Genomic DNA, 23,582 nt, shown 5'->3' with positions numbered 1-23,582 from the left:
TTCCAAATAGTGGGGACATATGCCTCTATAATGGATCTATTTATAAGTATGGTTATTGGGTAGCAGATGGCTTCAGATGCAATTTTTAGATAATCTGCTGGGAGGTTATCAGCAGATAAAGTAGATGTTTTTAGTTTAAGTAGTTTTTTGATGTAATAAATGGGGACTGGGTTTAGTTTGAAGAAGTTAGTAGAACTATGAGGGGAGGTATTGGGGTTTATTTCTGTGGGGTAGGGTTGGTGTTATTCAGATTGTTGGCTAGGGATTGACTAGATTCTGTGAAGTAGCGAAATGAAATGAACCTTATTCGAAGACATCTTGTCTATTTTTTGTGGATCATTAGTCACCCTTCTTGCAGGAGTCATCTCAAAAGATGTCCAGACCACCCTCAACAGCTTTGTCTCCCAGGTCATCATCCATTCACTGGTTTCAGAGTCTTCAGACGCGAGAATCCTGAGTTTGACTGTGTTGGATCCTAATGCTTGGCCCTCACTGATTCTAACACCTTCTCTGATCTAGGTGACTCTGACCCTGTTGTTGCTTGAAGGATCCCAGAGACATAGCATCGGTGTCAGATCTGGGGGTTTGGGGTCGTCTCTGTTGCTCTCGGAGCTGTCCCTTCAGAGCTTCAGCACTGGACAGTTTAGCTCCAACCTCTAGACTGAGGCAGGATGTTGAGAACCATCTTGGGCAGGTGGTTTTGACTGTTTCCAGGTCGATTCTGGGTTCCCATGACCTCTGCCTTTTGAAGTAGTGGAGAGAGCTTTTTCCACCTCTGTGGACAACACATCCTTGCTGCCTTTGGGTCCACCACTTCCACAGCTCTTTACTTTGGATCCCATTTCTTTTCATCCCATCCTATCCTATCTGGAAAGCCAGACAGTCAGTCCTAGAGACAGCCCTCATCCAGGGTTCTGCTCAGACTTCTGAGCTCTCCCTGGAGCTTCCCAGAGGTCAGCCTCCTCAAAAACGTATGTGCAAAAGGAGGCACTTAGATTCCTCACAGGAGTCTTTGACAGAAGACACTGACTTTGATGCAGGGAAGGGGTCCCCCAGATCCACCCCCTAAAGGATGTCTACTTTGGTGAAATACTAAACTTTTGAGACAGAAAGGTGGTTGAAAAAAGGTTTCTGCGCAACTGGCCATCCTCCAGTCCCTATCAGATGTTTCCATGAGATTGATTTCTTATGCCTCAGAGGGAGCTTTGAGAGCCACAAGTTCAGGAATTGCTGTAAGAAAGCACACCGGGATGTACCTTTGTGAGTTTGTGGTGCTGTTCAAGGCTTCATATGCTCCTTTTGATGGATCTACCTTGTTTGGCCTTAATGTAAAGGAAAATCTCTCCAGGAGTGAACCAAATGGGAAGACGTCTGCCGATGGGATACATTTTTCTACCGTGAGAAGAAATTTTTTATGGAACCAGAGAGGAGGTAGAAAGATGTGGTTCTGCAAAATGCAAGGTTCTTCCCTGGACGCTATGGGGACAGATCTCTATGTGGCAGAGAGAAAATCTGTTGGTTGATGATATCCTCTTGGCAGATGAGGCCTGCAACATCAGGGCTTCAGGAATCCTTTCTCTGAGAAGCCCTTTCAGCAGCCCTGAGAGGTTGCCCAACTGATACACTTTGGAGGCAGTTGCAGGGACAATTTTCTCTATCCTCTGTACCCAGAAGCCTGGACAACCATCAGCAGAGATACCAGGCTGCTGAGTTTAATTTCCAGATGTTGTTGCTTACTATTTTCCCTTCCACCTCCCCACCATATCAAAAAGATTTGCAATGTTCCAACGAGTCAGGGGAAAGCGGCACCTGTAGAAATAGAAAAGCCGATGGCAGAGAGAGTCATGCAAATGGTCCGCCCAGAGCAGTAAGGAACGTATTCAAAATACTTTTTACTGCCAAAAAAAAATGGGGGGGGGGCAAGACCAATGACCAATTTGGGATCTTGGCACTGAATCAGTATGTCAAACACTTGCAGTTCCAGATGATCATGATTCAGTTCAACCTGCCACTCTTGCACAAGAACAATTTGATGTGCTCTATATGTTTCCGGGAAGTGTACTATCGCATCAATACAGACAGGAGCTCAAGGAGATATCTATGCTTCCGGCTGGGAGTTAATCACTACCAGTTCAGGGCTCTGCTGCCTGGTGTCATCACAGCCCCCAGGGTGTTCATTAAGTATAGGGCAGTGGTTGTAGCTCACTTGAAATTGTTAGGATTCTGGGTGTTTCATTATCTTGACAACTGGCTCCTCTCTGTTCGTACAAAGCCAGGTTAGGGACTACTTGCTCCATCTGTGTCTTCAACTGGGCATCACAGTGAATTGAACCATGTTTCAGCTCTCCCCCAGTCAAGCCCTGGAAATTGAACCAAAGTTAAAACTGATAAAATACAAAAGATGCCACAGCAACCTTGGTCAGACAGTGAAAATACCTGAACGCAAGTTTAATATTAACAAAAGATCAAGCGTTTTCACCACAAGCCTCTTGTGGCTTCATCAGAGATAACACATAAAGAATTACAATAACCTGCCTTAAATACTTTATAGGCAGGAAATGACATATTTAATTGGACCATTTTAAAATTTAAATTTTATGGACTTTAAAACATTTAAAAAACAGCTTAAACACATATAAGAGTTATCCAAATTAAAATTAACATTCAACATTAACATTAAAAATGTTTCCCTAAATCTACTATTGATTGCACCGTATAAACACATATCAAGGGAATAAAATAATTCCCTTAGTATAAGTAATGGACATGTGTGTGTTTACACAATAATACACCATACATATCACCATAAACTATTTGAAAACAAAAAGAGGGCCACTTTTGTATGTATTGCTATCCTATGGTAAGACGAAAGAGTGTATATGCAATTATAACACTAAGTATTTTTTTCTATGTACATGAATGTTACATGAAGGTAAAACCAGCTTACTTATTAAAAAGACTACATAAATTATAATAAGAAAAATAATATTTAAATATAAAAATAATATAAAATATAGCTTATAGCAAGTACAAATTGAGACATCATATACCAAATTGCAGAGACAAGTCTGCCAAGGCACATGGACTTAATTATCTCAAATAGCTTCTCAACTTAAGGACAGCAGAGATATTACAGTTTTCATTAAGCCCTGGCACTCTAAAGGCATCTAGTTTAAGTTGCCATTCTAACTCTAAGTTTTCTAGTAACAGTGAATAAGGACCTCCTCTAACAGAAGTTGGTATATGATCAATAGCCATAAATTCAAAACTGTGGCCAGGAAAAGAGAGAACATGTTTAGCCAAAGCATTTTGGCAATTACTCTTTCTTATTGCATAATCGTGCTCGTAAATGCGGTCACGGACTCTACGGTCCGTCTTCCCTATATAAAATCCACTACAACATTTACAAAGCGCGATGTAAACCACAGATTTCGTTTCACAATTCATCTTATGGAATATCTGGTATCTCTTATTTTTGATAGTAAAACTATTTCCTGTCTTAACCAGTTTACACCAGTTACAAAATCCACATATAGCCATACCATTTTGCCTACTAAAATTACTATTATTGAAATTCCTCTGTGTTAACTCTTTAAGGTTGTTTCCTCTCCTATACGTTACCCTAGGTCTAGGTCCTAGTTTTCCAACTAAAAAAGTGTCATTTGCTATAAAATGCCAATTTTTGCATATTATATCCCAAATAACTTGGGAATCCATAGAGAAAGTTGTAATAAAATTTAGTCTAAAATTACACTCGCCATGGGATGAATCAGCAAAGACCTGTGTACCTCTACCATCTGCGTAAGAACTAGGGTTGTAGGTATCTACCCTCCTTTGGATTACTTCTTTTTCACACAATAAGGGTTGATAAAATCCAGTAGTTCTTTTATTAGAAACTTCATCTATAAGTTCCTCCAAGAGGGGTACAGGGTAACCCCTACTTGAAAACATGTCTTTTAGGAATTCGCACTCAAGATGGAAATCATTCAAGGTACTACACATTCTTCCTGCTCGCACAAGTTGTCCCTTTACAATAGACCGTTTTTGTTTAAACGGGTGTGAGCTGGAAAAATGAAGAAAAGAGTTGCAGTATGTCGACTTCCTAAAGATACTAGACAGGAACTCTTCCTTATTGTTGTCTTTAACAAGTTTAACATCCAAATAGTCTATCTCAGAGGGGGAGAACTTTGAAGTAAATTTAAGGATGTCAGTAGTAGAATTTAGCGAAGTTACAAATGAGTCAGCTTCAGAGGAATCACCATGAAAAAGGATGAAAATATAATCCAAAAATCTGGTGTAGAATCGGACATGTTGCATCAAGTCCGACCTATTCCTTAAGAATTGTTTTTCCCAGTATCCTACAAAGAAGTTTGCAACGCTCGCCCCACAGGGCGAGCCCATAGCTACCCCTCATTTCTGCAAGAAGTAGTCTTTATCGAAGAGGAAGTAATTAGATGTCAGAACTATATCTAAAAGTTCTGTTACTAACTGAATCTCACTATTAGCGGCTCCAAATTCCTCCATGAGTAACCCAATCCACTCAACAGCCTCCAAATGTGGTATCGAGGTGTACAAATCTACCACATCAATAGTAAGAAAGTTATCCATACTATTGAAGGGTATCTCATTAATTTGCTTTAAGAAAGACCAGGAGTCTTTACATAACCCTGCTATGAACTGTAGGTATTTGGATAGAATAGTATCTATGAGCCGTGAGCTGGGGTGTGTCATGGAAGACCTACCATCAACTAGAGCCCTCATAGGAGGGTCCTCCAAGTTTTTATGGATCTTAGGGACACCAAACATCACTGGAATTTTAGGAAATGTGATGTCAATAAATCGGTAGGTATCTATGTCTATTTTGGCCACTAAGTATAAGTCCCTCAAAAACCCCCTGATTCTTTGATAGGTCCCATTTACTTCATTAATAGAAACTGGGGAGTAAGCTTCAGATTGCAAGACAAAGGCCATTTTTTCTTTATATTGTTCTTCGCTGAATATCACCAAGCCCCCTCCTTTGTCTGGGTTAATAAACCTAACAGCTTGTCGACAAAGGTGATTTAAAGCTTCCATTTGTTCCTTTGTGGTATTCAGTTTATAAGGACCAAAATCTCTTCTATTAACTCTCGAGGGGAGTTGGGTCCTAAAGTCGACTTCACATACAGTTTCAAAAATCTGTAACATAGAGTGGAGTGGTGGATTAAACACACTCGACAATTTAAGTAAAAGGTCAGCTTGACATGGTTCACTATCAAACAGAACTTGTAAGTTTAGCTTACGAACGAAGCTTTTGAGATCGATAATAATCTCAGAAATCTTACTATTTCTATTAGGAACAAAAGAGTTACCTAGAGCTAACAATTCAATTAATTCCTCATCAGGGACAAAATCAGAATAATTATAAATCTTAAAATCACCTTTTTTATTTGTCAAAATAATAGGAACACTAGGTGAAGGGAGAAATTGAGAACCAGCATCTATTTCTATTATTGGCGATTCCTGTTCTTGTTTTGCCAATTGCGGTTGTTGCGAGGTCCTAAAAAATTATTGTTATTGTTGGTATTGTTTGAGAAAGATGAATGAGTATTATTGTTCATCTTGTTTGCCCTATTTTTAAGCCTATTACTATGTCTGGGACCGTCTACAACTGCCCAGTCACCCTCTTCTTTGCCCTCATCATCTTCATTAATGACCCATACTTCTGGGTGTCGAGTGGAATTGTTAGCATCCTGTCCGTTAGGGACATCATTTTTAACTAACATTTCCAATTTGGGATACGCTGTTTTTTTAGAGTAAGCTATTCTATCCCTTACCAGTTTTTTGGTTTTATTTGACTTCAACTTCAACAATAAGGCATCTATACTATTCAATACTCGCTGGTAATCATATTTATACCTGACAAAGTCTATGTCAGCTTTAATTTCATTATCCAGCCCATTGATATTAACAGTGAGCATTGCAATATGTTTGACATAGTGTTTCACAATAAGTTGTAACAATTGTGCACCCTGCTCTTGAAAAAGAGCTTTCAAATCACCAAAAAATTCATCATCAACTAAAAGGCCCGAAGGAGAAAAGTTATTACGAAGTCCTTTGGGAATGAGATTTTCTGCCAAACACTGTTCAAAATAGGCAGCCTCCAATTGCATTTTCTTTAATTTTAAAAGTTTAGTATCTAACACTTTTAATTTATCAGCAATGGAAGCTTCATTTGTCTCATTCCTAGAAGTGCAAAAAGTACCTGTATTGTTAGTACTGAAGGAAAATAAATCAACATTTTCAATCCATTCTGTAAGTGGTGGCAAGCCATCCATTTCAGGGTTTGCTGTTAGTCGATCCGTTTACTCCTGCAGGTAACCGGCCGCCACTACGGTTGGCGTCTGCACCTTCGGGACATCGTATTAAATTAGTTGAATGAAGAACACCCTCCATTCGGGACCCATGTCCATTAATGCGCCGTTGTAAAGGATTCACATTAATTTTTCTGTTGGTACCTTGCTCAACGGCAGAACGCTGACCTGCCGGTGTCTGTGTCTCAGTGTTCACACCGGAAGTAAGTGAACCGGCAGAAATGTGCGAGGCACCAGTAACAACAAGGTTGGATCCTTGAGTTCCGTTACTGGATAACTGTAAAGAATCCCCTCCATTAAGTGCATCTGTCCTCTGCCCTATTTTGGCATTTTGCCCTACTGGAATCTGTACATCCGTACTAGGAATGGTGGGCGAACAGTCCGCTGTAGTAGTGAAAGAAGAATGTAGCCCTTTGTGACCATTATGATCCAATGCGTCAATACGGGCATTCAACAAGTCGAGTTTGAGATTCAGGGAGACAAATAAGGCTGGTAAATCAATGAAGCTATCCTTAGCTTCTGGAACTCCTGTTCCAAATAAAGTAGGACTGTTTAAACCATCAGGACTGCCAGTGGCCATAGTACAAACCAACAAAAACGAACCAAAATTAAAACTGATAAAATACAAAAGATGCCACAGCAACCTTGGTCAGACAGTGAAAATACCTGAACGCAAGTTTAATATTAACAAAAGATCAAGCGTTTTCGCCACAAGCCTCTTGTGGCTTCATCAGAGATAACACATAAGGAATTACAATAACCTGCCTTAAATACTTTATAGGCAGGAAATGACATATTTAATTGGACCATTTTAAAATTTAAATTTTATGGACTTTAAAACATTTAAAAACCAGCTTAAACACATATAAGGGTTATCCAAATTAAAATTAACATTCAACATTAACATTAAAAATGTTTCCCTAAATCTACTATTGATTGCACCGTATAAACACATATCAAGGGAATAAAATAATTCCCTTAGTATAAGTAATGGACATGTGTGTGTTTACACAATAATACACCATACATATCACCATAAACTATTTGAAAACAAAAAGAGGGCCACTTTTGTATGTATTGCTATCCTATGGTAAGACGAAAGAGTGTATATGCAATTATAACACTAAGTATTTTTTTCTATGTACATAAATGTTTCATCAAGTAAACCGGCTTACTTATTAAAAAATTACATAAATTATAAAAATATAATATTTAAATATAAAAATAATATAAAATATAGCTTATAGCAAGAACAAATTGAGACATCATATACCAAATTGCAGAGACAAGTCTGCCAAGGCACATGGACTTAATTATCTCAAATAGCTTCTCAACTTAAGGACAGCAGAGATATTACAGTTTTCATTAAGCCCTGGCACTCTAAAGGCATCTAGTTTAAGTTGCCATTCTAACTCTAAGTTTTCTAGTAACAGTGAGTAAGGACCTCCTCTAACAGAAGTTGGTATATGATCAATAGCCATAAATTCAAAACTGTGGCCAGGAAAAGAGAGAGAACATGTTTAGCCAAAGCATTTTGGCAATTGCTCTTTCTCATTGCATAATCGTGCTCGTAAATGCGGTCACGGACTCTTCGGTCCGTCTTCCCTATATAAAATCCACTGCAACATTTACAAAGCGCGATGTAAACCACAGATTTCATTTCACAATTCATCTTATGGAATATCTGGTATCTCTTATTTTTGATAGTAAAACTATTTCCTGTCTTAACCAGTTTACACCAGTTACAAAATCCACATATAGCCATACCATTTTGCCTACTAAAATTACTATTATTGAAATTCCTCTGTGTTAACTCTTTAAGGTTGTTTCCTCTCCTATACGTTACCCTAGGTCTAGGTCCTAGTTTTCCAACTAAAAAAGTGTCATTTGCTATAAAATGCCAATTTTTGCATATTATATCCCAAATAACTTGGGAATCCATAGAGAAAGTTGTTCTTTTCCTGGCCACAGTTTTGAATTTATGGCCATTGATCATATACCAACTTCTGTTAGAGGAGGTCCTTACTCACTGTTACTAGAAAACTTAGAGTTAGAATGGCAACTTAAACTAGATGCCTTTAGAGTGCCAGGGCTTAATGAAAACTGTAATATCTCTGCTGTCCTTAAGTTGAGAAGCTATTTGAGATAATTAAGTCCATGTGCCTTGGCAGACTTGTCTCTGCAATTTGGTATATGATGTCTCAATTTGTACTTGCTATAAGCTATATTTTATATTATTTTTATATTTAAATATTATTTTTCTTATTATAATTTATGTAGTCTTTTTAATAAGTAAGCTGGTTTTACCTTCATGTAACATTCATGTACATAGAAAAAAATACTTAGTGTTATAATTGCATATACACTCTTTCGTCTTACCGTAGGATAGCAATACATACAAAAGTGGCCCTCTTTTTGTTTTCAAATAGTTTATGGTGATATGTATGGTGTATTATTGTGTAAACATACACATGCCCATTACTTATACTAAGGGAATTATTTCATTCCCTTGATATGTGTTTATACGGTGCAATCAATAGTAGATTTAGGGAAACATTTTTAATGTTAATGTTGAATGTTAATTTTAATTTGGATAACCCTTATATGTGTTTAAGCTGGTTTTTAAATGTTTTAAAGTCCATAAAATTTAAATTTTAAAATGGTCCAATTAAATATGTCATTTCCTGCCTATAAAGTATTTAAGGCAGGTTATTGTAATTCTTTATGTGTTGTCTCTGATGAAGCCACAAGAGGCTTGTGGCGAAAACGCTTGATCTTTTGTTAATATTAAACTTGCGTTTAGGTATTTTCACTGTCTGACCAAGGTTGCTGTGGCATCTTTTGTATTTTAAGCCCTGGAAATTCATTGGTGCTCATCTGGGTACAATGGCATAAGTCACAAGCTTACTCACAGACTAGGTTAAACACTCTGCAGAGACAGGCTTCATATATTCTTTCTGTTCCTTCCCCTTTAGTCAGGCTAGTTTTACAGCTTATTGGGTCTGTGGCCTCTTCCATAGGTCTTGTACCTCTAGCAAGATTTTACATGTGGGTACTGCAATAGATGCCTGCAGTAAAATGGTCGGTAAAACACCACCATTGCTCACACCAATTCAGATCACAAATGTCTGGAGATCTATAGCCAAGGCCACAGTGACTACAAATGCCCCCAACTAGGGTGAGGGAGGCATTACTTAGGCAGAACTATCCAAGAGATGGTCAGAGTTGGAGACCAATCTTCACATCAGTGTTCTAGAAAAGAGAGCAGTCCTATTAGCTATGATACTAATAGCGCTGCAGGCATTTTATGATGCCCTTTCTCTAGGGATGGTTGCTATTTAGACAGACAGTATGTCAATGGTTTGGTACATAATCAAAGAAAGGGAATCTGATACTACCCCTTATGTTGAGAAGCAGTGAGAGTGCATCAATGAGTGATCTCTTCTGGAAACTTTCTGCTGGCAATGCATTTTCTCGTGAAGTCAGCCATGCTGGCAGACAAACTGAGCAGGTCAATCTTACTCCCTCACAAGTGGTCTCTCAATTCGTTTGTGAAGGAAATGGTATTTCTCCAATAGAGTTGACTATTCTGTGACCTTTTCACTTCTCCAGTAGGTACTCTGCCCTGATTTCTCCAGAGGGGGAGTTACCAAGAGACTCTGGTTCAGTATTTGGTTCATAGGTGTTTATTAGGCTAACAACCGCAAGGGTCTTTTTAAGCCTAGCCATGCATCCCAAATCTCTGGCAAGTCCTGATACCCTTGATAAGTGTAAGCATGGGCCCAGGAGATGAACCATTTACAGGTTACCTGTGTCCATTAGAGAGATAGGTGCCAAACTAGGGAAGAATTTCCAGTTTCCCATCCAGTTAGTCTGAGGGTGCCAGTCCCATTGAGGCGGTTTTGTGGCCCCAAGGCCAAGCATCTACTTTTCTTCAGGCTGCTGGAAATGTCCTTTTGAAGGCAGCCATGCCTGTGGAACTCTGCAACTCCATCCAGACCAGTATGCAGGAGGGTATTCATGTGGACCTCCAACCCGAGGCACTTGCAGATGAGGGTTGGATTGTTGTTTCTGAGGTAAGGAGTGGGACACCCCTGCAGGTTATTAGTTAGAGTGAGGTTTAAAGGCATGTGGAAGTCCATCCTTTTTGTGCAGAGAACAGGACTCCAGCAAGGATATCCCATTGAAAAGGAGCCAGAAAAAACACATCTTGCTGTCTCCTGCCACTAGATAAGTGCCCACTTTTAGGTGCCCAGTGAGTCTTCCCATGTTGACCAAGTTCTCCCTGGCTATTATCCTGTGGGCAGGTACTGATCCTTTAGTGTATGGGGTTCACTTCTCCAAGAGGAAGCAGGATCAGTCTCTCGTTCAAGCAGACTTCCCAGGAAAGTCAGTGAAAGAATTAGACTGTGCTCCAAAGATGCCTTCCCCTCTCAAATTTGATACAGACACATCATTTTGCATTTCAGTTCAGAGAAACTCTTACCAGAATTAACAACGTCTTCAAATGGGAAAAGTAGGCCATTGAGGCACAAAATAGGTACTTTTACCTACTAGGTCTGGAGGTCCCCAAACTAGATGCTATACCTCCAGTGCTAGGAATACTGGATGAATCCTTTTTGGTAGCTAGTCAGGGACTAGATTCCCAACCTATTGTCCGTAAGCCACCTGATGGGTTCTGTATGGTACAAGAGTTCCAGAAATTCTTGTATAGGAACCCAGGGGTGGATCTAGTGTTGGTGTCTGGTTCCTGTTTTAGTTCTCTTCCAGGTGACAGAATACAACTCTAGGCAGGTTTGGAAAGAGAATGTACATGACTGTTACCCTGATTTTCAGAGCTATCAACTGCCAGCACATATGACAAAGTTTCATATAGTTCTTTTAGACAACTTATTTGAGAAAATATGAGAGGTGTTTGATACTAACCTGATGGACAGATTGTTAGAGCTCACTTAGGTAGCCAGTCAGGTGGCGTAACACTCCATTAAGTGTGGGTAAGATGATGTTAATGCATCATCCTGGGTAACAGTACCAGACTCTGTGGATTAGGAGGTGTGCCTAGCTGAGACTATAACACCCTGACAGGTAATGTCAAAGCACAGCTTCAGAATGGCCCTCTTGATAAGAACCTTCTATTTGGCTCAGTATATCAGAAGTGTTCTTAACATTAAGGAAACCATTAAGTTATGTAAAGAGTGAAACAACTTTTTCATCCCCCTTGCCCCATTATGACAGAATTACTCTTCTACGTCAGGCCCCTTTTATCACAGGCAAGACAGGGTAAACAAGGCAAAGATAAGCAAGTCCATTTCAAGAAAAAAAAATACCACACAAACAGGAAAATAAAATTTAGGGGGCTTTAGACACAGCTCTGGGGAGCAGCCTTAACTACCCTCTCCCCTTTTCCAGTCCCCTACTCCAGTTGTAACTTCTACCTCTCCAGTGCTAAGATAGCAGACAGGATTGCTGTAGACCTTTCAATCCAAGAGTCCCCAACAAAGGACAAATATGAACTGCAGATTGTTGAAGGATACAGATGGCAATGGGTGAAGACATCAACGAAGACAGGAGTTCCTCCAGTTTTTCACAACAAAGAACACATGATTTACTCCAGTATTTTTGGGTCTCTTAGGAAAATGAGTTATACAAAGGGTGTCCCTTCAAAATCAAGCTAGAGTTTTACTGCAGGCTCTTTCTAGTTCTAAGAGAAAGGGGATATGGAGGCCCATGCTTGAAGTGTCCAAATTAAGCAACTTCCTGATTGCACCCAAATTCAGGATGCTAACACTGCTCTCCCTCCTGTTCCCAAATGCATCGAGGGTCACCCTAGACATAACAAGATGCTTATTACCATGACTCTGTCCACTGGGATCTGCTGCATTATCTCAGATTCTTCTTAGATGGTGTCATGATCAGTTTATTTTTTTTGCTCTGTGGTTTAGCCACTGTAGTCAGGCTTTTAACATAATGTCTTGCTCCACTGATTGCCTTATTAGCCAAATAACTGCCTAGTTCAAATGCACCAGTAGGGGGAAATAAGCAAGACCCTGAACATGACCATGGGCTTTTTCCACATGAGTTTATCCTAATCCTGCTGATTGTCTCCCCAATGAGTGATCTTTTTAGGATGCCTGTTAGACACCAGCATATACAGAGCATTCTTTCCCCAAGACAATTTGCAGAGTGTGCAGGTTTATTGCTTCCATTTTGCAGAGCAGAAACAAACCACAGTGAAGGGAGTACCTTAGGTTACTGGCGTTCATGGCATCCACAGAGCTGATTGTGCATATGAAAGCTTCACTGATGTCTGAGGTCTGCTTGGACCCAGTATATACAGTCATTGGAAAAACTGATTCAAGTCCTCACCTGTATAGCCGATTAACTGGAAGGTTGGGCTAGACAGCAGTTTAGAGTTAGTTGGTTGGGCTAGATAGCAGTTTAGAGTTAGTGTGTGGGGGGGGGGGGTTCTCCCAGGAAAAAAGCAATTTCCTACAACAGATGCTTCAGACATGGTATAGGGATGAGATTATTCCCAAAAGAAAAAGTATGTACATGTAAAAGAGATGCTGGCCTTGATTTAATGCCTGAAAGCTTTCAAACAGGTTTGGAAAAGAGGGTGTCTTTGCAGGTAATGACAGATAAACATGTCAACACAGATGGGGGACAAGATACTATATCTTGTTCAGGCTAGCCATGACTGACCTTGACTGTACAATGCAAAATGACTCTTAAGATAGTCTACATACTGAATCAGGACAATACTGTAGAAGATCAACGGAACAGATTGCAAACAGATCCACATTAGTGTATGTTGCACAGGGATGTCTTCCTACCTCTACTGCACATGTTGGATGTCTTTCAAATAGACCTTTTTGAAATCTGATGAAACTAGCATCTGAAACAGTTTGGTCAAGAGCTCCTTGCAAAGAAGCTTTAGCAGTAGATGTGTTCTCCATAGACTGCACATATGTGTTTTACATGCTTTTCCTCTCCCTTTGCTCCCTAGGGTGATCCAGAAAATAAGGAATGAGATTGGCAAGATGATACTAACAGCATCTATCTGGCCTGGGCAGCACTGGTTCTCCTAGATCATGAAAATGTCTGAGGGAGAAATTTCAGGTACTGCAAACTTTGGAGGACCTTCTCACTCAGCACCCCAACCTGATGACACTTCAGTTGACACTTGGATAATTTCGTGATGCTTTTAAGGCACCTGTAATTCAAAGCATATACTCAACATTAAGGAAGCTAGGAAACCAACTACAAGGAAACCTGCAAATCTGAATGGAAGAAGTTTTCCAGCTGGTGCCAGGAAACAAGGCAGGACACAAAAGTAGCAACAATGCTGTTGATGTTACAGTATCTCAGTCAGCTCAATGTTTCAGGCTTGGCTTGCATATCTGTTGAAGTATACCACTTGATCATGTCATTCTGTCTATCACTGGACTCACCCTTAGTAAATTTAAGACCAGTGAAACAGTTTCTGAAAGAGGTTTTGCATCTGAGACCACCCAGGGAGAGGGCTGCCTTTCCACGGGACTTGAAGTATGTCCTGTAAAATGTTAACGCATCCCCTTTTGAACCAGCTGTATTGGTCCCCTTTCAGCCCTATTAAGTACTTAACTTAGAAAACAGCTGTTCTTGTGGCCCTCATCTCAACTAGGGTGTATCTTATTTGCAAGTCCTGATCTGCATAGAATGATTCCTGATTTTTCATAGAGAATGTAGGCAGGGTGAGACTGATGATCAGCTCTTCCTTTATGCCAAAAGAGCATGCAACTTCAGTGTTTTACTCAAAGCCTCAGACTAAGGCTGAAAAAAATCTTATTCACCCTAGATGCACCCAGACAATTTATTTCCTACACGCAACTAGAGAGGTAAGAAAAAATAACTAGTTATCCATCTTCATTTCCAAAAAAAGATGAACCTGTTTCCAAGCAACCCATTTTGCTCACTGTGTGTATTCACTTTCACAAAGCTTCTGAAGGTAAACCTTTGGTAGGCCCAGTCAGTACTCATAGTACCAGGAGCACTGCTACTGCCATGGTATTCCTAATGGGAGTTTGTACTTGTACCGTTATGGAAGCAGCCATCTAGACATCACTTCACATCTTCTGGAAGCATTCCATACTAGGCATTCACTCCAGGGCTAGGGCAGGCTTTACCGTCTAAAAATGGCTTGCACTCCACCCGCAGCTTTCAGACAACTACTCTGTCCTCTCAGAGCTTTGGGAATCGGCCTTATACAAATTACTGCAACAGTCACAGTTGCAGGACTACATCCATCCCACAATCTTGTGTTCAGTCCTTTCTGTCTCATCTGCATTTCGAGTTGGGGGTGGGGTAACCAAACCTTTCAGTCCCCCCCCCCCCACACACACACACACGCACGCACACACCCTTAGCTGTAAGGCCATGGGTCTGGTAAGGTCTGGGTAGTGGCTTTAGGGTATTTTTACTACCCACCAATAGTTGTCTTCTTGTGTGATTTCCTTCTGTCTCCTAAGTAGTTGCATTATACTTTTATATCCATTTAGCTACCTTAATATGGTTTCCTTTGCCAGTAGTTACACTCCTAGGGCACTAGGAATTATTTCTTGAACAAGAAATCTCTGAAAGAATGGCTGTGGATGCCCAGTTTATACTACCCAAGTGCCTTAAAGCTGCATGTACATTATGCCAAGAGAAAAGCATCCTGAGCTCTAGAAGCCAACTAGCCAGATGTCAGGACACCTAGTGGTAAACTTTCAAGTGGTAAGAGTCACTGCAACAGTAAACATTTATTATTATTATGGTATTTTTTAGTTTATTGTCAGTGTCACACATCTTTACCAGATGTTTAAGCACTAGCAGTTACTCTTCAGGGTGGGATCTGTATGTTCTTGTTGCTCAACACCTTGCTGATGGTATTTCATTTTAGTCACAGTCTTCTGCACAGTTTACCCCACTTTGACTGTGTGGGAGTCATGGTCATCTTACCAAGCCCTTATCTGGGACGTTTGAGATTGGTGTATTTCTGAAAGCACTTAGGCAATGTTCTTTTTGAGTCTATTTGATTTTAGTGTCAGATACAGTATGGAGGTCAAAGAAGCATTTCAAGACTCTGCTACTTAAGAACAGTCACCATACCAATGCTATTACAGTGTCACCCAATAAACACTTCAGTTTCAGTGAAGAGAGGCAAACGTGATACTTTGCAATACGTTCATGTTATACAGAAGAGAGTCAATTATCTGAAGTCAGTTATCCGAAACCAGTCTTTCAAAGTTTTTGTGTAGGAGAAATCATAGTCTGAATATGTAATATTGTGTTCAATCCTTTCTGTCTCATCTGCATTATTCTATTAGCTTGTACATGTTTTTTGAAATTGTAGCCTGCTTGTGTGTGAAAAATATTCTTTATTGTCCACGGGACTTGCTGAATGGTTGAAAGTGTATTCCCTGAGTGAAGAAAAAACAAGATTTTAGAAGTATTTTTCCAGTTCAATGCATGTTTGATTATTTGAATAGTTTGATTATCCAAACTACCGTTGGTCCCAGTTAATTTGGATAATCAACTCTCTGCTGTACTTCCTCTCAAGAGTGAATTGGGGTTCTTTTTTCTAGAAGCTGTTGAGAGGCATGTTGTCCTTTAGCAATCTAAGCTGCTCTGTCATTTACCACAAATGTTTCTAGTCTGTGATGGAAAGTTGTTATTAAAGACGGCCCATACATGTCCCAGATGTCTGAGCTGCTCTCATGGGCAAACACATCTTCCTGCCACTCATAAAGTTTGGAAGTAGAGTACTGTAGAAAAAAAGGTGGGGTGTGGGACATGGTTTTTATTTTTTGTAAGGAGGCAGTGGAGCTACTGAAATGTAGAGTTCTGACTGTCTTCATTGCTTTACAGATCCTCCCTTCCTTACTGTTCTAAAGTTTGAAAGTAAAGCGTATTTTCAACTCTTGCTGTTTGCAGAGAGGTATTTTAGTTATTGGCACAAGTAGCAGCACACATCTATCCTCTGTCATGTCACCAGGGCTCCATAGCCCTTTAGCATACTCTGTAATGCTGTCACGAAGGTAGAAAACACTGAGTTTAGAAATCTTCTGCAGTAGCATAGCTAGAGCAAAATGAGATGGGCAACTGACCCAGGAGCAAGTGTTTGGGGTTGCAATCAGCCGTTCCCGATCATTCTTTAATGCAGTAAGCCTTTATTGCATTTGTGGCCAAACCTGAGTGCTGTAGTGCTCCCTGTGTGGTCTAAACTGTAGCAATTGTTTGCTTCATTTTAGCAATCAGTTTGCTAGAGCTTAAAAGTTAAACTCTTTTTTATCAAAAACCTGATAGCTGTATCATTCTGTGTAGGCAGGGTATAAACTGTAGCAAATGTTGGCTACATTTGCAGTAAGCAGTTTGCTACAGTTTAAAAGGGAGAGTTTTTTTTAACTAAAGTATGAGTGCTGTAGTGTTCCATGCAGGTAGGGTGTAAACAATTTGCTAAAATGTAAATGAAAGCAGTTAAGTTGGGGGGGCATGTTGTGCATCTTCTCAACTGGTTGGTGTGCCAGTAGAATGAATATCTGATTCACTGGATGGGAAGAGGTTGGGAATGTAGATCTAACTGTAAAAAGCCAATCGGTTATTACAATATAATTTTTTTTTTTGCTCTTCACTTGAATAGCTGAAGCGGTGGGGCACTGGTTCATAGTACCAGCCCAGGGCACTGGTTGAACCAGCTGTGCTGCTGATGCTGTGTGTAGCTGTTAAAGACCTCTTCCTAGACTATGATCTGCTAAAATAATTCTACCAGCATCGTGAATGTCATTGTTCTCAAGGTCTAATTTTGTAGGCAAGGTATAGGATCTGGCTTTTCTAAAACATATTCTGCCTCCTGGAAAGCAGTGTTTATGCATGCTTCCCTTTGTTTTCCTACAGAGCTCAACTAAATGTGCAGGAACAACACTGAAGATTAATCCTTGTATAAAGTTATTGTATTCATTGCCAGAAATAGGGCGCTCCAGATTCATATGAACAGGCAGAGTCCCTTGGAGTTAAGCAAAGACTTGCTATATGGAGGACAAAAGTGCTGGCCACAAGATGATCTGAAAAGCTTGGGAGGAAATGGCATGTAGACTCCTTAACTGCTTTCTGCACTGTATACCATGAGTAATTTTAGAGGGTAGCATAGTGACCTCCGACATTTCCTAAAAGCAAAGTGTAGGGAAGCATGAAAATGCATGAGAGAAAGATAATAGTATTAAAAGGCACAGTAGAGCAAAGATGAGGCTTGCTAACAACTGCGTTTTAGCTTGTTTGTGGAGGCATTGTTCACACAATTAAATAGAAATGGAGAGAAGACTTTGCAAGGTATTGTAAGATAAGAGATTGATTCAAATTTTGTTTATAACAACATCCACTTCAAATATATTGTGGATCTAATTGTTAAACAAGTGAGTATTAGTAATTTTGAGGTTTACTGTCGGAAAATGATGAAACAGTTTAGATATTTGATGAGGAATCTGAAATAAACTTTGATAAAAACTTGCCAAAGTTGGATCTAAATGAATCAGCTAGCCCTCTGCTTTTGAAGTGATAGGACTAGATAATGTAAATTTTAATTCAGTTTTAAGGAGTAACAGTAAACGTAAAGCATGGTCTGCAAGGCAGAAGATAAGCAGCCAACAAGAACTACTTTTAAAAATAAAATGTTTAAGGTACTCACAGAAGTATTAAAACATGAATGTCATGTTCACGTGAAAATATTATCATTTTAGAAGGATTCGTGACTGTAGGCTGGATTCATAAAGGTTGCCACAAAGTGGTACCATGCCTCTTAACCTATTTGGACAAGAAATCTGGACAAAGCCTAATATAATGGGGGAGGGCCCAAAATAGGCACATATTTTAAATATTCTTATAAACTTTGAAAGTTGCTGGAATAACAGGTTTTGTGTAGGCATCCATATTCTGAGGGTTATGCAGTCTGTAACTCAAATGTATGTCATTATATAGTGATGTCAATCCTCAGAGATTTGCTAGAAAACTGCAAATTTTATGAAGAATAGACCCAAACGTATGAAGCAGAAATCTGGAAAGTTGAGAGAGATGAGTGGTAAACTGTATGCACACTTTCTGAATTCAGGAATAGCCCTGCCAGAATGCTTGTATATAACCTTAGTTCCACATCCCTTCACTGGTTTCATAGTTACCTCTCCAACAGACAACAAGCTACTAAATGGGCTACTAACATCTCCCCTCCCCTCTCCTCCCTACTTCAGTAGGTGTACCTCAAGGCTCTATTTTAGGCCCCCTTCTTTTCTCCATTTTTACTAACACACTGCACACCTCTACCTGTCTGCTACCATTATCCAATATGCAGATGACACCTCCCTCATCTGCTCAACTCTTACCTACCTTAAACTCCAAGTAAAAACACAAAAAGCACTGCATGACATTGAAACATTCCTGGCTGATAATGACCTTATTCTTAATCCTAAAAAAACTAAACTCATGATATTCTCCAAAAATAGGTCAGCATCTAGGTACACTTCATTTACTATCTATTCTTTAAACCAAACTCCTATTGAACCAGTAGATAACACCAAAGTTCTTGGAGTCGCACTAGACAATCAACTAAAATTTGACAAACGTATAGCAATAACTTTAAAAAAAGTTCATATAAAATTAGGTCAACTCTATAGGACCAAATCCTGTCTCACAGATACCTCTAGACTAGCTTCATCCAGATCATTTCTTCTGTCCACTCTCTTGTACTCATCACAAATCTTTGAACCAAAAAGTGGTGTAAGTGCTTAAAAATCTAGACAAAAAAACAAAAAAAATAAGCACTTGGGTGGTACGTCTCCAATAATTTTAATGAAATGAACAACGTTTAGCGCTTTCGTCAAACACGTCTGAAGAAGTCAATTGTGTTTGACAAAAGCACTAAACCTTCACTGCAATAAAATTATTGGAGATGTACCACCCAAGTCCTTATTTTTTTGTTTTTTTTTTTCATCACAAATCTTTAACTTACCAGGGAAAAAAATTGCTGCTCCGTAAAAAATAAATAAATAAATAAATAAATGTAAACACAAATTTAAGTGGGGGGCTTCACCCCCCTCCCCACACCCCCACATGTGGAGGGCTGTGCCCCCAGACACACCCCCTACTTAAATATACCAACTCCAAGATCTCACCATAGTGGAGGAAATGGCAAAGTCCCAAAGACGGTCCACCAAATTGTTTTCCTGGGAAAAAATTTGATGTTCCATGACTTCGCTATTTTGCCATTTCAACAATATCGGATCGACTAAATAGCATTCGAGCACCATTGCTTTGCACTAAAAAAGCTCACCTGGCTTGAACTACCCAGTTTGCTACAACTAATCCAGCTCTCCTTTGCCCATAGTATTTTTTTATAATCCTGATTCCTGTCCAGCTCTAAAAGACTTACTTCAATCTAATACTAACCTTAGAGACCTTCGTTCCTCTGATACACTTCTATTAAACATTACTAAGTCTACTAACACTTTAGATGACTATTTTAACAAAATTTCCAGATTTTGGAACTAATTGCCTCAGCATTTGATCAAACTTAAAAACACCACCTTTTTCAAGCATAGCCTCAGACAATACTTCACCAACCATTGGATTTGTCCATGCACTAATCCTGACTAGTGTCCTTACTTCTCAACTACTTCAAACTCTCTATTTTATTTTTCTTTTGTCTGTCACTAACGATCTTTAATTCACTCCCAAGTTTTGATTTTTTTCTTTTTCTGGCTTTGCTGTGGCTAGTATTACACTTGCTATATTCCTTCATCCTTTCATATGTATTTCACTGCACAGTTATAGGTTACTTTCTTATTTAACTAGGTTTTTTGTAACCTTGTATTTTGTATTTTTCTTGTTGCTGTATTTAGCTTGTTTAACTTATTGCATCTTACTTACTGCGTTAACTTTATTATTGTTATTATTATTAATTTATTTATATGATGTAAATCATTATAATATTTTATTTAATCTTTTATATTTTTCTTTTGGAGCTTATCTCGCCGGGTCTCCGATGAAAAAAGGCTTTCTGCCCAGTTGGACATTACCCGACAACAAATGTAAATAAATAAATTGTGCTGTCTGTTCACTGAGGTTACAGCAAGTATACACATAACCTTTATGAATCTGGCTTAAAAATTTTGACTTTGTAGGTGTGATTTCAGTAATTACCTGTTTCACTGCAGAGTGTCAGGAAGCCTTGAACAGTTGCACTTTACACTGGTAGTAAGAATTTCAGTTGGATAAAGTAGAATAATCTAACAGTATTAATATTTTAAATAAGCAGTGTTGGAAAACAAGCTTTAAATTGTATGGCGCATAAAGTAAATGTATGAACAATGTGATTTTTTTTTTATGTTTTGCTGGAGTTGGCTGTAATGTGTTAAAAGGAGGAGCGTGGTAGTTGCATTTTTAACTGATCTATTTAGAAGTTTATGAAAACTTCGTATTTATTGTCTCGATACATTTTTCATGCAGATCCTGCAAAAACTGAAGGATGTTGCTGCAGAATGTCATGCAGTTCAGCTGAAGAAGCTAAAAGAACAGAGTGAAAAGTAAGATCATTTAACTATTTTTGATAGATGACAGACGGTTCCTCAAGTTTGAATTTTCTATTTTCTCTGAGTTAGCCAGTGTCACCTAATTGTGAAGTTATTTTGCGGGCAGTTTTCAACAGTATTGTCTCCCTTATGCTGCAGTGGTCATATACACCTCTCCTGATACATATACATATATGTATCAGGAGAGAGGCACTTGACAAAGGGTGTGAGGGCATGCGTAAAGGTTAAAACATGCTGAAAAGGTTGTTTTATCAGCACCATATGTGTGTATTTCAGGATCATTATTTTGCCTTTGTCCTAATGGCCAAAAATGGTTAGTACTAATGGATGGTGTGTTTTTGTGTATGTATGTACCTGTCTATATCTATATGTATATATATTTATATATTTATATATATATATATATATATATATATATATAAGGGTACTTGTCAGAACGTCGAAAGTACAGTTAATCAAACTGCACTTTGACGAACTGACTTTAGTGACAGTGCATAACTTTGAATATGCACTTTCACTAAAAGTAAAAAACAAAAAAACATGCAGTTTGCATGTTTTGTTAGTTGTACATCAACATATTTTGTTGATGTACAACTAACAAATCTTTTGTGGAGATTGCGGTACAGTGGGGATAAGGGAATATTCCCTTTTCCCCACTATAGTGCAATCTCGGGGTTAGAATATTAAAGTAGGCGGTGTGTGTGGGGGGGTTGCAGGGGGGCTTGCCCCCCTGCATAGTAGTGTTTAATTTTTTTTGTGTATTTTTTAATTTCGTTTTGTTTACTTTAGCGAAAGTGCATGTTCGATGTTATGCACTTTCGCTAAAGTGGGTTCGTGAAAGTGCAGTTCGATGAACTGCACTTTCGATGTTTTAACATAGACCCATATATATATATATATATATATATATATATATATGTGTGTGTGTATGTATGAATATATACACCTACGCACACACACATATATATGGGTCCCTGTCATACCACTGAAACCTATAAGGTTGAGGCCATCTTGCTAAAAACTTATAACACTGAAAAGTATAGAACTTTATAGAATTGTGTATAATGTATGTGATGGTGTCATGTTTTAGTATAGTAGGAGTTAGGGAAGTGAGTGTAGCACAGTGTGTGTGAATTGCGATGGTCACCATCATATTGTACCCCTATATATGTAGGTGTCCATATTTGCTCTTAAGCACTGATTCACTGTGTGTGGTGTTTTTCTTTTCTTCATGGTTGTGTGACCATGGAGTTACTATAGATAAGTAAGGGGGTGGGGGGGCAAAGCCCCCCACATGGGAGGTGCAGGGAGGGGCTTGCCCATCTGCAGACACATTTCTAGGATATATTCCTTGTGGAGAAAGTTTTTAGTGCTGTGAGTTTTTATTGATACGAGTTCAACCTTGAGTGTTAATGTTATGACATAGACCCATATATATATATATATGTAGATATATAGATGTATATATATATAAATATATATATATATATATATACACACACACACACACACACACAACACACACTTCCAGAGGGTTGCAGTTACCTAAACCTCTAGACCCATGGCTACTTTGTCAGCTTTCTGTGCCAGGACCTCTATTGATGACGTTTGTGCGATAGCTACATGGTCTAATAATCACACCTTTCTGTCTCAAGTTGGATGTTATTTCCAGGGGCAGGGCTTCCTTTGGCTCATTGGTGCTTCAGCATGTCCTTCCATGAGGGCCACCCAAGGTACTCGTATCTAGGGACTCTGTCATGAGGATGAATGAAGGAAGACAACATCAGATTGAAAAGTTATGTCTTACCATAATTTGGCATCTATGTTGTCTTCCTTCATTCATCCTCACTTTCCCACCCAACCATCCCTCTGCCTTTCTTCTTGAGGAACCTGGATGAGCTCTGGACTGTTGTCCTGTGTCGGAGCCTCTTCTGCTGGTCCTTTGTATTTGAGTGTGGCATGACTGGATTTGGCAAACTTGATCTGAGATAGTCGGGTGGATGCAGGGTATTGTGGGTATGAGGGAGGAGCTTCAGAGTTGGATCCAAGTCTGTGGAAAGTGGCCGAGCCGGATCCAAGACCCTGTCATGAGGATGAATGAAGGAAGACAACACAGATGCCAAGTTATGGTAAGACATAACATTTATTTAACCAGTCTGGAGGTGTATTTATCTTTAATGAATATCGATACACCGCCTCCTTTACAGTTTGTGATCTGAACTTGTGGTTGGAGGCATACCTCGGTGTGGTTGGGGTGCTCTCCACAGCTTTGAACCAGGTGTCTCTGTGACTGAATAAATGTCTAAGTCTTCCAAGGCCTGCACCTGTCAACCTTGGGATTCCGGATACTGGTTAAGGCTCTTGCCACCCCTATAGTGCCTTTTTTAGGCAAGATTCAAATGGCAAATTCACCACCGTAACAGGTACAAGCAAGCAAAATCTGAGGGTAATGCTACTCAATGCTAGTAGTCTAAACCTCAAAATGCACTCTTTCGAGGCACTCTTTAAAATGGAGAACATCGACATCTGTGCAGTGACAGAGACCTGGTTCAAGGCTTCAGAGAGCAGCCCTGCATTACCAGGCAATAATTCATACCACACCTTTCGGCCACCTAATTTGGACCGAAGCACTAAAGGC

General features: G+C 39.3%; 1 protein-coding gene across 2 annotated transcripts in view; it reads left to right on the top strand.

Moving 5' to 3' along the window:
• Window positions 1–23,582, top strand: part of PLCB3 (phospholipase C beta 3) — a 2,354,563-nt gene that overhangs the window by 2,225,456 nt on the left and 105,525 nt on the right. For both annotated transcript variants that reach the window (XM_044075790.1, XM_044075791.1), the window contains exon 29: window positions 20,862–20,938. In XM_044075790.1, the coding sequence (XP_043931725.1) occupies window positions 20,862–20,938 (77 nt within the window). The remainder of the gene's footprint in view (window positions 1–20,861; window positions 20,939–23,582) is intronic.

Source organism: Protopterus annectens, chromosome 6.part1, assembly GCF_019279795.1.
Source record: "Protopterus annectens isolate FY-2018-M chromosome 6.part1, PAN1.0, whole genome shotgun sequence".
Classification (NCBI taxonomy): domain Eukaryota; kingdom Metazoa; phylum Chordata; order Ceratodontiformes; family Protopteridae; genus Protopterus; species Protopterus annectens.
Note: the sequence above shows the minus strand (reverse complement) of the source record. Positions and strands in the feature narration are given on the sequence as shown.